The sequence below is a fragment of the Podarcis gaigeae genome (assembly GCF_964106915.1).
Source record: "Podarcis gaigeae genome assembly, chromosome: 1".
Lineage (NCBI taxonomy): Eukaryota > Metazoa > Chordata > Lepidosauria > Squamata > Lacertidae > Podarcis > Podarcis gaigeae.
This window is the reverse complement of record NC_139678.1, coordinates 16105283-16121472: the sequence shown is the minus strand read 5'-3', so window position 1 is coordinate 16121472 and position 16190 is coordinate 16105283. Positions and strand designations below refer to the sequence as shown.

General features: G+C 41.8%; 1 protein-coding gene across 1 annotated transcript in view; it reads left to right on the top strand.

The window, feature by feature from the left end:
- The window catches only part of DYNC1H1 (dynein cytoplasmic 1 heavy chain 1), a 57570-nt gene that overhangs the window by 5371 nt on the left and 36009 nt on the right, over nt 1–16190 (top strand). Inside the window, exons 2-21 of the mRNA XM_083729746.1 lie at nt 630–717; nt 2326–2499; nt 2945–3200; nt 4064–4250; nt 4394–4665; nt 5326–5553; nt 5998–7074; nt 7644–7823; nt 8957–9106; nt 9996–10142; nt 10268–10408; nt 10644–10820; nt 11123–11233; nt 11571–11690; nt 11956–12195; nt 12713–12868; nt 13031–13144; nt 14521–14631; nt 14725–14934; nt 15731–15877. Coding sequence (XP_083585872.1) covers nt 630–717; nt 2326–2499; nt 2945–3200; nt 4064–4250; nt 4394–4665; nt 5326–5553; nt 5998–7074; nt 7644–7823; nt 8957–9106; nt 9996–10142; nt 10268–10408; nt 10644–10820; nt 11123–11233; nt 11571–11690; nt 11956–12195; nt 12713–12868; nt 13031–13144; nt 14521–14631; nt 14725–14934; nt 15731–15877 — 4286 coding nt within the window. The remainder of the gene's footprint in view (nt 1–629; nt 718–2325; nt 2500–2944; nt 3201–4063; nt 4251–4393; nt 4666–5325; nt 5554–5997; nt 7075–7643; nt 7824–8956; nt 9107–9995; nt 10143–10267; nt 10409–10643; nt 10821–11122; nt 11234–11570; nt 11691–11955; nt 12196–12712; nt 12869–13030; nt 13145–14520; nt 14632–14724; nt 14935–15730; nt 15878–16190) is intronic.

The window sequence follows — 16190 nt, the reverse complement described above, 5'->3', positions numbered from 1 at the left end:
CTTTATTACAGGGTTCTTTCCTGATAAGATCTATTCTTTGTCCAGTACACTTTCTCTTTCTGTTCTCCTGTTTGGGTGTGCCTCTTAGATGGAAGAATTGCTGTGCTGCATTGCAGTGGTTTCATTGCTGTAGTGTTGGCTGCTAAAGCAGTGACATCATCCTCTGAACTGTCGGTTATTAACAGGGCTCTTCACTTTTTATCTTGGTTCTTCTGCTATTTATATATATAATATATATCTTAAATTCAATCAGTTTGAGGAAGCTGACTGCTTTTAAATAAATCTGATTTCCTCTCAATATGAGAAGAACTGGATTTTGTTGAGAAGCCGGAGTAGGCTAACCTAGAATAAAGGGAAAGAAGAGGGGTTTTTGGGCAATAAAGTTAATGCTAATGAATTCCTCTAGCTTCAGAGTCATGCATTTTGAGGGATACAAGGCTGCAGCCCTGTACCTGGAAGCAAGCCTCAAAGCAAGACTTAATTTGAGTAGATATGTTTAAGATTAAGTTGTGTTGTGTGTCTAAATATTTAGGCATTCTAACTTGAATGTAAAGTTCTGAACATGTGGCTCATAAAGGAAATGAGGGGAGAGGACATAAAAATAATAAAAGTTTCCTAATTCTTTACAGAGGATGTTGGTGATGAAGGAGAGGAAGAGAAGGAATTTATTTCCTATGGCATAAGTACTGACATTCATTATGGGATGAAGTCAAACAGGTGAGTCAAATCTGTGTCTCTTCTGACAGTAAACAAACAAGCCGTGCACTTGATGCAATTGTGGGACTGAAGAGGAATTCTGAGATTTAGGAAAAAGCTCTGTCAGTAGGAAATTCTCATCTGGGCCAATGTTAGTTGGGCAGGAAGAGTTGAATGAGAGCCATGCCCACTGACTGACAGAGGCCTTTTGTATGACTGCAGAATCTCTCTGCCATCTTCTCCTATTGTTCCTGCCTGCTCCACCAATTTTCTATGCTCACATAATGTAGAAGAAGAAGAAGAGGAGTTTGGATTTGATATCCCGCCTTTCACTCCCCTTCAGGAGTCTCAAAGCGGCTAACATTCTCCTTTCTCTTCCTCCCCCACAACAAACACTCTGTGAGGTGAGTGGGGCTGAGAGACTTCAGAGAAGTGTGACTGGCCCAAGGTCACCCAGCAGCTGCATGTGGAGGAGCGGGGAAGCGAACCCGGTTCCCCAGATTACGAGACTACCGCTCTTAACCACTACACCACACTGGTTGTTGTTGTTGTTGTTCCTTCTTTCTAACTGGCAAGTGCAAAGTGAAGAAGAGAGCGAGAGCTATGCTTTCTGCCTGAGTGCTTCTTTGTCCCTCGTGATCCCAATTGTGACACAAAAACCACCAAAAAACCCAAGGCAGATATTTTAAAGGGGGTGGGGTCTACAACAAAGAAAAAGAACAAAAACAATTTTATTATTTATAAGCCACCCATCTAACTGGGTTGCCCCAGCCACTCTGGTCAGTTCCCAACGAAATATTCAAAACACAATAAAACATCAAACATTATAAACTTCCCTATAAGCTTCTAAAGAGAAGAGGTTAGTAATTTCCATGAGTGTGCATACAACATTTTTTTCCTGAATTCCCCACCCCACCCCGGAAATTTGGTTCACACCAAATTCTGGACCCAGCCACTGGTTGGCATTTCACTTCTGAGCATAAACCCATGGTCTTAACTCTGGAAAGACAACATGGGGACATCTGATTTTCTGCCTGGGGAGTGCCTTCTGACAGCAGATGCAGTCATGAGCAAGGCTTACTTATGAGTAGAACTACAAATAGGAAGAACCTTAGCTAGCTAGCTGTTTACTGTAGAGCCCAAGCAGATGATCTTGCAGATTGATCTGTGAACTGCATATCTGCAAACAGAAGAAAACAAGTACATGGCGAAGGGGGAACAGAAAGGAAAAGCTTCTTTCCTACTTTTCTTAGAAAAGAACTTCCACCTGCAAATATAGTTTATGCTACAAGACAGAATTAAACCATGTCCCTGACTCCTCACTCCCTTAGACCCTGTGAGACCCCATTCACATTGCATCCTCATTCTGCATACAAGGGCATAGAGCTGAGTAGGCAAGATTTTACCCACGTAAAATACCATATTCCTTCAATCCTAACCATTGAAACTTTTCTTTCTTTTAAAATGTTAGGAAACCTTTAAATGTCTAGAACTTCTTTAAGTCTAGAAATAAGACTCCCCTTAAAGAGATTAATGTACATTAAACTACAGTTACCTTGTGAACCCCAAAATACATATGTTCTCAGGTTAAATTGAATAGGTACTTAATATTATTTCTTTGGTTTACAGTTTGGCATTCATTAAACGAGCACCAGTAATTGATGCGGACAAGCCTGTGTCCTCACAGCTCAGGGTGCTTACCCTCAGTGAAGACTCCCCGTATGAAACTCTGCATTCCTTCATCAGCAATGCTGTTGCTCCCTTCTTTAAGTCTTACATCAGAGAGTCTGGCAAAGCAGACAGGTAACTACTTTCGTTTGTGTAATTTCTAGCCGTTGTGTACGTGAAGGAATAAAAGATGTGCAGGGGAAGGAAGATATAACTGGAAAGTAGATGGTGGTCAAGATCCTAAGAGCTTTGTGTGTATGTTGAAGCACATGTTTGTGTGGATTAGGGGTTCCCCAAGCTTTTCTTCTGACTGCAGCTTCTCTGCATTAGAGGCCTGCTCCCAAAGATCCCCAGAGATTAGGGAGCAGCTTGCCAAACAACATGGGTAATATTGAACTATGTTAAATTGAACCTCATTGGCTAGCCCTTTGACATCTTAGCCTCACATGCTAGCTTAAGAAATTTGAAAAATGGGAATATATGTTGTCTCTATAGGGTGGGGAGGGCAGCTGCCTGCACATTAATTGTACGTGACTCTGTGTGATGGATTTTCCTTTGGCTCACTTCCATGTTCTCTCAGGGATGGCGATAAAATGGCTCCCTCCGTTGAGAAAAAAATTGCGGAACTCGAAATGGGACTTCTTCATCTGCAGCAAAACATTGAAATCCCAGAGATTAGTTTGCCAATTCATCCGATCATTACCAATGTTGCTAAGCAGTGCTATGAGCGAGGAGAAAAGCCGAAGGTTACTGATTTTGGTGATAAAGTTGAAGACCCAACTTTTCTCAACCAGCTGCAGTCTGGAGTTAACCGGTGGATTAGAGAAATCCAAAAGGTAAATTCGAAAAAGAAGTTTAGTGTTCAAGGGATGTTCAGTTTCCCTCTTTAGTTCGTTGTTGGATACCTTCCCAGTTGCATATTGTTAAAGTGGAGGATGAAATCTTCAGTGTGTAATCTGGAGCATATTTGGAATTGCATGTTCTTAATTTTAAAATAAGAAGCAGTTACACATTTTACTTTCCTATACCCTTCCATTAACTATTTTATGTGCAGCAATGTGAACACACTCAGGTACATAATTTAGCAGTTTTATTTTTTTAAATAAACCCTTCCATCTACTTTGAGATAATCCATCTGAAGCTGATGGGAGATAATGTCTACACAGTGGTACCTCGGTTCAGGTTCGCTTCAGGTTACAGACTTCGCTAACCCAGAAATAGTGCTTCAGGATAAGAACAGAAATTGTGCTGCGGCAGCAGCAGGAGGCTCCATTAGCTAAAGTGGTGCTTCAGGTTAAGAACAGTTTCAGGTTAAGAACAGACCTCCGGAACGAGTTAAGTACTAAACCCGAGGTACCACTGTATAACCAAATCATCTTACAGTTTACTTAGAAGCAAGTCCTTCCACTGTGTACATTGAGACTCCTTAATATTTAGGATTGCAGCTGTAGTGTTGGAATCAGGTTTTCATTTGCAGCTGAGTCCTTTTCTGTACATCGGTAGGACTATGCTCAGTTCCAGTCAGGCAACGTCTTTTTTTTGCTCTGCCCTCTGTTTACATAGCCAAGTAGCTAGAACAAAGCAGGATGGAAATGTGGTTGAGCAGGCAGTATGATCATATGGTAATGCCTTCAGTTGCTTTGACTCCACCATTTGTTGAACAGTAGAAGCCTCATTACCCTCTTTACCAATTTTCAAGGTGACCAAACTAGATCGGGACCCTGCATCAGGCACTGCTTTGCAAGAAATCAGCTTTTGGCTAAACCTGGAACGTGCTCTATACCGTATTCAGGAGAAGCGTGAAAGCCCTGAAGTCCTCTTAACTTTAGATATCTTGAAGCACGGCAAACGCTTTCATGCTACTGTCAGCTTTGATACAGACACAGGTAAGAGCTTATGGAAGCTGTCCAGAAACAGAATTTTTGCAGGGCTCTAGCTGTTGTAGCACATTTACATTAACACAAGCCAAGTGATTAAATGCTTTTAAATGTTTGAAAAAGTGAAATCGGCTTTCTCTTGTACTATCTAGGTCTAAAACAGGCATTGGAGACAGTAAATGACTACAATCCATTGATGAAAGACTTCCCTCTGAATGATTTGCTGTCTGCTACTGAACTGGATAAAATAAGGCAGGCATTGGTTGCAATATTCACCCACCTGAGAAAAATCAGAAATACAAAGTATCCTATTCAACGAGCTCTGCGCCTGGTGGAGGCCATTTCAAGAGACCTGAGTTCTCAGCTACTCAAAGTGTTGGGGACACGGAAATTGATGCATGTTGCCTATGAAGAATTTGAGAAGGCAAGTCTTGCATTTAGATCCTAATGGGATCAGTGGGGGGTGGGAACTTGAGCTAAACATTGCACTCCTCCTTGCTAACTGAAGCCTTAGCATTGGAATAGGTAGTAAAAGGTAGAGATGTGTGATGACACTACCTTACAATTCTTTAAACAACCTTTGGCCCTGTATACCTGAAGGAGCGTCTCCACCATCATCATTCAGCCTGGACACTGAGATTGAGCACTGAGGGCCTTCTGGCGGTTCCTTCACTGTGAGAAGTGATGTTACTTGGTAGTGGTGCCTGCCCTGTGGAATGCCCTCTCATCAGATGTCAAGGAAATAAACATTTGACTTTTAAAAGACATTTAAAGACAGCCTTGTTTAGGGAAGTTTTTAATGTTTGGTGTTTTATCATGTTTTTAATATTCTGTTAGGAGCTGCCCACAGTGGTTGCGGCAACCCAGTCAGATGGGCGGATCTTGTTGGTCATAATACCAAAGTCATTGTTTGGGGCAATATAGCTTTTTCTACTCTTTCATAATCTACCAGTCCATTCCGCCCGTCCCCCGCAAATAAAGTTTGGGGGCAGATCTATCATCACATCCTTAGTGAACGCATACAATATGCAGAATTTGTGTGATGGAGCATGGTGTTCAGTGACGGTGTTCAACTTTCTTTCAGGTCATGGTTGCATGCTTTGAGGTCTTCCAGACCTGGGACGATGAATATGAGAAACTGCAAGTCCTACTGAGAGACATTGTGAAAAGAAAGAGGGAAGAGAATCTGAAGATGGTGTGGCGCATCAATCCTGCTCACAGAAAGCTCCAGGCTCGTCTTGATCAGATGCGGAAGTTTCGACGCCAACACGAACAACTGAGAGCAGTTATCGTGAGAGTGTTAAGACCACAGGTAAGTACAACGGCTGGTGCCTTTTTTTAGAGACTTGGGTTGTGATTTGTTAGAATGGAACTAGTCCATTCGAAGTAAGAACTTACTCTTGTCTTGACCCAGACTATTTTCACCTGGAACACTTTCTACGAAGCAAGCTGCCCCTCATTTGCAAGGAACGGTTTAAATCCATTCCCAAAGGAATTGCTTCAATGCAAGAGAGCGCCCCCTACTGGTTCCTGGGATAAATGCTAAAACGGAAAACTTGATAGTCATTGAATTATGACTATCAAGAAACACATTAAAGGAGGCCCTGAAAATCTGGCAAACAAGTGAGCTAGTGAGTGAAATAACCACGGCTGCTGGTTGTTGAACCTTTGTTAGGGGAAGAGGTCATGTTGCTGTGTGTTCTTGGTAGTGTGATTACTACTGCTGTTGCTTAATGGTATCTTTTTACCTTTTTAGGTGACTGCAGTACCCCAGCAAAATCAGGGAGAGGTACCTGAGCCACAGGATATGAAAGTAGCAGAAGTGCTGTTTGATGCTGCTGATGCCAACGCGATTGAAGAAGTAAACCTTGCTTATGAGAACGTTAAAGAAGTCGACGGCTTGGATGTTTCCAAAGAAGGCACAGAGGCCTGGGAAGCTGCAATGAAGCGTTACGATGAAAGAATTGATAGAGTTGAGACCCGCATTACTGCTCGCCTAAGAGACCAGCTGGGCACAGCAAAGAATGCCAATGAAATGTTCAGGATCTTCTCCAGGTTCAATGCTCTGTTTGTCAGGCCCCACATCAGAGGTGCCATCCGCGAATACCAAACACAGCTGATTCAGCGTGTGAAAGATGACATAGAGTCACTTCATGACAAATTCAAAGTGCAGTATCCACAGAGCCAGGCTTGCAAAATGAGTCATGTTAGAGACTTGCCTCCGGTATCGGGGTCTATAATCTGGGCGAAACAGATTGACAGGCAGCTGACAGCCTACATGAAGCGTGTTGAAGATGTCCTTGGGAAGGGTTGGGAGAACCACGTAGAGGGCCAAAAACTGAAGCAGGACGGAGACAGCTTCCGTATGAAGCTCAACACCCAGGAAATATTTGATGATTGGGCCAGGAAGGTTCAGCAGCGTAACCTTGGTGTCTCGGGCCGCATTTTCACCATCGAAAGCACTCGTGTTCGAGGCCGAACAGGGAATGTCCTCAAACTGAAGGTCAACTTCCTCCCAGAAATAATCACCCTGTCAAAAGAAGTCCGCAACCTTAAGTGGCTAGGGTTCCGGGTTCCTCTTGCGATAGTCAACAAAGCTCACCAAGCAAATCAGCTCTATCCTTTTGCTATTTCTCTGATTGAAAGCGTCCGTACATACGAACGGACCTGTGAAAAGGTGGAAGAACGGAACACCATTTCCCTCTTGGTTGCTGGGCTAAAGAAGGAAGTGCAGGCTTTGATTGGGGAAGGAATTGCTCTAGTGTGGGAATCATACAAACTGGACCCATATGTCCAACGGCTGGCAGAGACAGTCTTCAACTTCCAGGAAAAGGTTAATTTGCTTTGAAGTTTATTACTGGGGTTTGGGGTTTTTTGCAGTGCATGATTTATCAATAATGTATTGCTTCAGTAAAGAAATCTTGAGAAATTGCCATTCAGCTGTTCAGTAGCCATAATGCCAACACTCTAAAACTGACCAGGAAAGCCTCATGCTACAATCGATTTTGATACAGCCTTTATATAAAATATTTCAGTCAACTAGAAGTAAGGCAGTATTGACTCTATATAACAGGTTATAGTATTTTTTGTCAAAACCTTATTAGTACAGTATTACATACCAGACAGGATGTCAGTCCTAGTTAGTGAAATCAATACTTGAAAATGCAGTTTTTATTTGCATTGTATTCAAATGCAGTGATCCTGAGAGTAAATAACAACTTACCACTGCTAATATGCATTCACTTGTTTGTCTAAATTCTGAATCCACTGGGAGTAATGGTATATTAGACTTACATGTTGGAAAGGCAACGTAGACATTTGTTAATGGGTGGCTTTATAGAGAACAATCATTTTGCATACTGAAACTGAGCTTTTAAGACTGTTTTCATTTCTGCCTTTTAGGTGGATGACTTGCTCATCATTGAAGAGAAAATAGACCTGGAAGTCAGATCCTTGGAGACTTGCATGTATGATCACAAAACCTTCTCCGAAATTTTAAACAGAGTTCAAAAAGCTGTGGATGATTTGAATCTTCATTCATACTCCAATTTACCCATCTGGGTTAATAAACTGGATATGGAGGTAAGCTTTGCAAGTGGTTACCGGGACAAAATAGCTATATTTCTTAATAAGTTTAATTTTAAAGTTATCTGGTTTGAACACTTGAGAGATTTTGAGTTAAAAGCCTGCTGGAAGTTAACAGTTTCCTGATATATCCCATCACGGGGTGCAGAGTCCAACTGCAAGGCTACAAATGTATGTGATACTAAAACAATAGGCTCAGCAGTAATGCCCCAGCATTCTTCTGCATTATTGTTGCCATTAATTAAATTTGTATACCACTCTTCATCCAAATATCTCCAGGCACTTCACAGCCTTTCATGAAAGTATGTCGTCAGCTGGTGCCTAAAAGGTATAAGAGCCAATGACAGCTGTACAGGCAATTCCCCATTTACTTGTGTTCCAAGGCATACATGACCATCCACACACGCATCACCGCAATCCCAGAAGTGGCAAAAAAGAGGGGGGGAAACGGCCCTAAAATCATGAAAATGGTATCTAGCAATCCCACAAGCCTTTGCACCGACCTTTGAGGCCTGTGGAGAGTTGGGAGTTTGAGCAAGGAGGTTTGGAGGCAGCATTTGTGGAGTTTGGTGCATTTTAGGTTTTAAAAAGATTTCCAGAGGTTTAAAGGATGTTTGCAGGCTTGTTCCCAATATACACAATTTCAATTAAATGCATGGTGTCTTGGAACGTAACCCCCACATAAATTGGGAGGTGCCTATATTTCAGAGGAGAGGGAGCTCCATAACTGGGGTGCTGCCACTGAGAAAGCCCTGCTTTGCATTACCACATAATGAACTGCTGACAGCTGAGGTACCACAGGGGATTACCTCCTCTCCCACCCACCACAGATCTCAGTACATAGGTAGGGCTGTGTGGGAGGAGTCACTCACAGGTACAAAGGTCCCAAGTTGTATAGTCAGTCACACACTGCTCCAGTTAACCTAATTCAGCCAAGAAGGACAAGTGTCTAGAGGACATGTTGTCAGAGGGCTCTAAGTACTAGTCCATATCCTCAGGTCTCAAAGGGGCTAATAAGAAAGGATGCTGATAAGAAAAATCTTTCCGTGGATGTTTAGTAGCATGTGCTAACTTCAGGTCTGCTGCATTTCTTGCAGTACTTCAGTTTTGTTAATGCAATTGCTTCCTAGATCGAGAGAATCCTGGGAGTTCGTCTGCAGGCTGGGCTGAGAGCATGGACTCAAGTACTACTTGGTCAAGCAGATGACAAAGCAGAAGTTGATATGGACACAGATGCTCCACAAGTCAGCCATAAGCCAGGTGGAGAGCCAAAGATCAAAGTACGTGGTGTCTTCACTTTGAATTGAATCCATGGAGTCTTGCAAGCTGGAAGTAATGCATGCAAAATCTATAACTAAAATGTGTGTTGAAATGATGCAGTATAACTTAAGTCTTGTCCTGTGTTTGCACAGTTCTGGTAAATCTGATGATCTTCCACAAAATTTGGCATCCAGAGAATCCATAAGAATCCATAATTTTGCTGAATGAAGTTCCCAGCTCTTATGATCACGGAAAGAATGCTTATATTATGAGCATTTATTTAAAGGCTTGGAGTTGCAGGGAACTGGGATGTCTTGAGCTCTTTCATCTAATCATTGGCCAGCCTCCGCCATCCTTTTCCATGGCCGCCTCTTTTTAGTCCTGTTCAGTTCCCTGCGTCTTGTGGGGAGTAGTTATTTGTTCTATTGTTACAGGATGTATTGCGTTCATCAATTTTTGCAATAACTGTTACTAAATCAAATGACAAATATATGTACTGCTGAAGACACCATGCTTGGAAAGAAATAAAAACATTTTTAAAAAAGAATTTCAGAGACAAAGGGTACAGCTCTGTGTCAGGGAGCTTTCATTCTAAAATTTGACAATTTAAGAGATAATGGAGGAGAGGATATAGGATTGCATATATGTGCTCAGCCTTGACGGTGAAGAATAAGGGTTAAGCTAAAGGCTTTACAGGAGACGTGGCTTTTTGGAAACTCTGAACAGAATACATAACTTCATCTAGTGCAGTTTATATTTGTGCTATAATGCACGGATACAAAGATAACTTTCCAACTTAATACCACCGTCAAATTTTGAGTAATGCTACCAGACTAATGATAATTTAATGCATTTGGTTATTACTTCCTCCAGTAAACCAAAACTGAACATGGCTTTATATTCCTGCAGAATGTTGTTCATGAACTGCGGATAACCAACCAGGTAATCTACCTGAATCCACCCATTGAAGACTGTAGATACAAACTGTTCCAAGAACTGTTTGCTTGGAAGATGGTAATACTGTCGCTACCTAGAATCCAAAGTCAGAGATATCAGGTAAGAATAAAGAAATACTACTTTTGAATCTCAAGAATCTTGATTTATCCTAAATCTTTTTTTAAAAAATCAACACTCTCATTGCTTTTAAATCAAAATGTGGTACATCTTCTGTGTTTTGTTAGGTGGGTGTGCACTATGAATTATCAGAAGAGGAAAAATTCTACCGTAATGCCCTGACACGGATGCCAGATGGCCCTTCGGCACTTGAAGAGTCTTACTCTGCAGTCATGGGGATTGTAACAGAAGTTGAACAGTACGTGAAGGTAAGAGAACATGTTATGTTTCCTAGTCCAGAGTTATTACGTAACATTATTCCACGTGACAGTGTCTTGATCAAGAATATGGAATGATGAGTTATTTAACATTTGTTTAAAGTACGGAGTTTACAGTTTTGGTTACCAGTTCATAAACCCGAGAATTGAATATATCTAATAGCTTACAAATCCTTAAAATGAAAAATTGAGGTATTTCTTTTGTGTGTGCACACTCGATCTCTAGGTTTGGCTCCAATATCAATGTTTATGGGATATGCAAGCTGAGAACATCTACAACCGCCTTGGAGAAGACTTAAATAAGTGGCAAGCACTCTTGGTTCAGATAAGAAAAGCCAGGGGAACCTTTGACAATGCTGAAACCAGGAAGGAATTTGGGCCTGTTATCATCGACTATGGAAAGGTAAACACCCTGAAGGAAAATAGATCTGATAGTAGAGATATAGAATCATAGAATTGTGGAGTTGGAAGGAAGCCCATGCAGGAATAATGTAGTAGATATCTCCTGCATTAATTTTCATTAAACGGTATCAAATAACAGACCACAAGTAGAAGGGGTGGGGGAATGAGTAAATAAACTTAGTTGGTCTCTAAGGTGCTACTGGACAATTTTTTAATTTATTTCTACAGTATATAAGAAACACAAGTTTGCAAATTATAAGATAGATGGCATAGAGTAAAATTACCACTGTTTTAATTGTATAGGTGCAATCGAAGGTGAACTTGAAGTATGATTCCTGGCATAAGGAAGTGCTCAGCAAATTTGGTCAAATGCTGGGCCAAAACATGACAGAGTTCCATTCTCAAATTTCCAAGGTAAGTTTGCCAAAATTCGTCCCACTGAAAATACCAAAGCAGAAATTTTTGCCAAAGTACCCCTAACCATAGATAGCAACACTTGCTTCTCTTCTCTCAATATGGGATGAAAGAGATTGTTCCATGTCAAAGCTTTCTTACTTTGGGACTCTTAGAGGGGAAAAAACCACGGGATGTCTGAAGAACTGTGAGTGCCTGTATATGCCTGTATTAAACTAATTGGGTGTGATTGGCAATTCCATAGAGGCTTTCCTTGTCTTTTGAACAGGGCATCTAAAACTTACTCCCTTTCCTTTATGAGAGCATTTCTTAAAATTTCCTTTTTCCCACTTCTTAGTCACGGCAAGAACTGGAGCAGCACTCGGTGGACACAGCTAGCACATCTGATGCCGTGACATTCATCACATATGTGCAGTCACTGAAACGCAAAATCAAACAATTTGAGAAACAAGTTGAGGTAAGCTTTCTACAACAGGTTTCTGCAATCAGTTTCAATGGAAAAGGCTTCATAACAGAGATAGGATCAGAAGATATGTGATTGAAGCCTGTTCCAAATAAAACATTGCTGTACATATCTCATATTCAGGTTATGTGTCAAAATAAAATACCCTTTAAATTTAACAAAAAAGAAACCCCTACATAGTGACAAGTCTCAGTGCAACGCTAGCATCTGAACTTGGCACTTTTTGTTATAATTGTAACTTATTTTTTGGTGCCTATAGCTCTACCGTAATGGCCAGCGCTTGCTTGAGAAGCAGAGGTTCCAATTTCCTTCATCCTGGTTGTACATTGATAACATTGAAGGAGAATGGGGTGCTTTCAATGACATCATGCGTCGAAAGGATTCTGCCATTCAGCAGCAAGTAGCAAACCTGCAAATGAAAATCGTTCAGGAAGATCGAGCTGTGGAGACTCGTACAGTTGACTTACTGACAGACTGGGAGAAAACAAAGCCTGTAACTGTAAGTTGTCTTCAGTGCTCTGGCATTTTGACCCTCAAGTTATCATTCCTTTGACACCTATGATCTCCTTTAGCCAAAACATGAATCTAGTGGTGCACTTAACAGCTTGAGCACCATACAAATACTATCCTGCCCTAAGTCAGGCTGAGACCCACCAATTGAAGACCAGTGATCTAAATTATGTGTCCATTATGAATGCTTGTAATTGTGCTTAGCTGTCTCATTCACTAACAAACCCCAATGATACTTGGGACTAACCGGCTCAGCACGACTTGGAGAACTGGAGAATTTGGTGCTTTTATATTCCTTGACATCCAACTTAATGGGAAGTCTGAAAACGGAGTGCTTGTACCTCTCATCTGCAAAACTGGGATATGCTATATTTCAAAATAGCTTAAGGTAGTCGTACACCATCTATAAAAGTGAAATTTGGTACACGTAGTCAAAAGTGCCACCTTACATAACAGTGAACTCCACTATGCCTAGTCTGATAATAGTATTTCACTTCTTTTTTCAGGGCAACCTGCGCCCAGAGGAAGCTCTCCAAGCCCTTACCATTTACGAAGGAAAGTTTGGGAGGTTGAAGGATGACCGTGAGAAATGTGCAAAGGCCAAGGAAGCTCTGGAACTCACAGATACAGGACTTCTCAGTGGTAGTGAAGAACGTGTTCAGGTATGAAAATCTAGTAGCCGGGCGTATAAATTTCAGCTGCTGTATTCCGTAGAAAGACCTTTCCAGCTACGCTGATCAAAACCTACTAGAATTATTTGTCATATCCTGCTTTCCACCCCCCTCTACAATTACTGATGTTTCGAACCATCTCTTGTCTTGTAGGTTGCTTTAGAAGAGCTCCAAGACCTTAAAGGAGTCTGGTCTGAGCTTTCCAAGGTCTGGGAACAGATTGATCAAATGAAGGAGCAACCCTGGGTTTCAGTACAGCCTCGCAAGGTACTTCAGCTGTATATATGTAAAGAACTTGAGGACCATAGCAAGAGAAATTGCAAATCTATCCTCTTCAAAGCCTGCAAAACAGAAGCTAAAAATGTTCTGCCGTATAGTCAGCGTTGACATTGTTCGGCACATATTTGATAGCGCTGATTAAACCAGTGTGGTGTAGTGGTTAAGAGCGGTAGTCTTGTAATCTGGGGAACCGGGTTCGCGTCTCCGCTCCTCCACATGCAGCTGCTGGGCGACCTTGGGCCAGTCACACTTCTTTGAAGTCTCTCAGCCCCACTCACCTCACAGAGTGTTTGTTGTGGGGGAGGAAGGGAAAGGAGAATGTTAGCCGCTTTGAGACTCCTGAAGGGGAGTGAAAGACGGGATATCAAATCCAAACTCCTCCTCTTCTACGGCCCAGGGACCTCAATCCTGTCCCAGAGCACCCTGACCATCTCTGCACATCTATGAACTAACTTGGGCGTAGGAAGCTAACCTGTCAGTAAGGCAGAGAGACCAACCTACCAATGGCTACCACTGCAGGCTTCAACATTGGCTTCTTTACCTTTCTGTTTAAATTAGCAGTGCAGCTCGTCGGCATTTGTAATCAAGGGGGAAGAATTTGGGATGCAGAGAAGGATGGTGAGGATGTTGGATTACAGGGAGATTTAGGTTTGTAAGATGGGTGGAGGCATCTGCTATGACATTTGGAAGACTTTGGAGGACTTTGGGGAGCTGCAGAGGGATACTCAGCAAAGGAGAAGCTGAAATTATGTTGTGAAACGCCCTAACATCTATGGATAAAGGGTGGTATACAAATTTGATAAATAATAATAAAATTGGGTGGCATGGTGGTACTGGTATGGAATACGGGCAGGGAGGATGCAGATAAGTAGCACATTGAGACCATTTTAGAAGAACACGTAGAATCAGTTTGTGAGGCTAATCTTTTTTAGGGAGTCTTTGGGTGACTTGATAAAGAGCATTAATAACAGCTTATGGGTTGGCATGCAGATGAGCTCTTGCCTTATCAGAAAGGAGAACAAGATAATAACTTGGTCAGTGTTCCTGGCAAACAGGACTACTTGGGTGAGCTGTCCGTTAATAAAGATGACAAATGGGTAATACAGTCATACTTCGGGTTGAATACGCTTCGAGTTTTGCGGGTTTCACCGCTTGCGCATGCGCAGACGCTCAAAATGACGTCATGCGCAGAAGCGGCGAAAAGTGACGCGCACGTGCGGAGACGTGCCATCGCTGGTTAAGTTTACCTCTAGATGCAAACGGGGCTCCGGAACGGATCCCATTTGTATCTAGAGGTACCACTGTACTCAGCAATTTGCGCAGTCTGTGAACTTGTTAAAAGTTGCTCCCTATCTTCCTTATAGCTTCGACAAAGTCTAGATGGCTTACTCAACCAGCTGAAAAATTTCCCTGCTCGCTTACGGCAATATGCATCCTATGAATACGTGCAGAGGCTCCTGAAAGGTTACATGAAGGTAAGCTTGCTTGTGAAAGACCTCTGGATAGAACATCGTGCTGATGCCTAACAAGACAAGTTTACACCTTTCCTTCATTTCCAACCCCCTCAGATAAACATGTTGGTGATAGAGTTGAAGTCGGAGGCTCTTAAAGATCGCCATTGGAAGCAGCTGATGAAGAGGCTGCACGTGAATTGGGTGGTTTCCGAACTAACCCTGGGTCAGATCTGGGATGTTGATTTGCAGAAGAATGAACTGATTGTGAAAGATGTGCTACTTGTAGCACAGGGAGAGATGGCACTGGAAGAATTCTTGAAGCAGGTAGCTATTGGCTTTTAATAAAATACTTTTGCTCCTTCAAAAACTTTAAATCTATATTTCCAGTGAAGTTCCCTTAACTCAAACAAAACCATTGTCACTGAAGCAAGAAATCTATATTTCCAATGAAGTTCCCTTAACTCAAACAAAACCATTGTCACTGAAGCAAGACAAGTCCTGATGCAATGGTTGCTACTTATTTGTGACCCTGCATAGTGAGAGAGTAAAGGGAAAGTGACAGGAAGGCTTGCTGGAAAAGGCTAAGAGGCTTCCTTCAAGGAACACAGCCTTCTGCACTCAGGAGTGCTGGGGACTTTTCTTCCTGAAGAGGAAGCAGCAACTTACTGGCAATATTCTGTTCTTCCCAAGGAAGTACAGTTTGTTAGAGGACAGTTGGTTAAACCTATGTCAGGCTGCAGGGTGTATTTCAAAAAGTTCTGTTCTTAGAAGCTGCTGTTGATTTTAATCAACTACGTATTGAATATTTTTGATCGATAGTGTTAACGTTTTATATTCTTGTAAACTTGTCTCTATCAAGCAGTATATACATTTTATTAGATAAAGAAACAGCTAATTACTCTAGAGTGAAATAATGATAGAATCAAAAGTGGAACCATTTGAACATCTGGCCACATTTATAAGACAAAGGTCTTATAACCACTTCCTGATTATCACTTGTTACATAGATGTACTCTTGCTCTTCATCATTTGTTGGGCTATTTTTAAAGAAAAGCAGCCTTGGCCTGCCTGATTTTTTACCTTTAATCCTAAATATCACTCTGCATTATTTTCTGTAAAGATACGAGAAGTGTGGAACACCTATGAGCTGGATTTGGTTAACTACCAGAACAAATGTCGTTTGATTCGTGGTTGGGATGACCTTTTCAACAAAGTCAAAGAGCACATCAACAGTGTTTCTGCAATGAAGCTATCGCCATACTACAAGGTAGAACCCAGAATGTATCTTTTGCTCTTTTCATTTCTGTCTCTTAATGTATTCAGGAATGTTAATGCATATGCTTCGGTTTGCACACTTTTGTATAGCTATGACTAACTAGCAAGCACTGAACACAATTATATGAGCTCCCCTACAATCCAGCCTGCTTTCTGAGATCATCTTGGTCCTAATTTCCCTGGAATTGCATTTAGTTGGCACTGGGCAGAGGGTGTTTTCGGTGTCTCGTGCCCAGGCTTTTGAACCTTCTCCCAAGAGAGGCTCATCTCAGCCCTTCTTAAATGCCCTTATGCTGGGTTGTTTT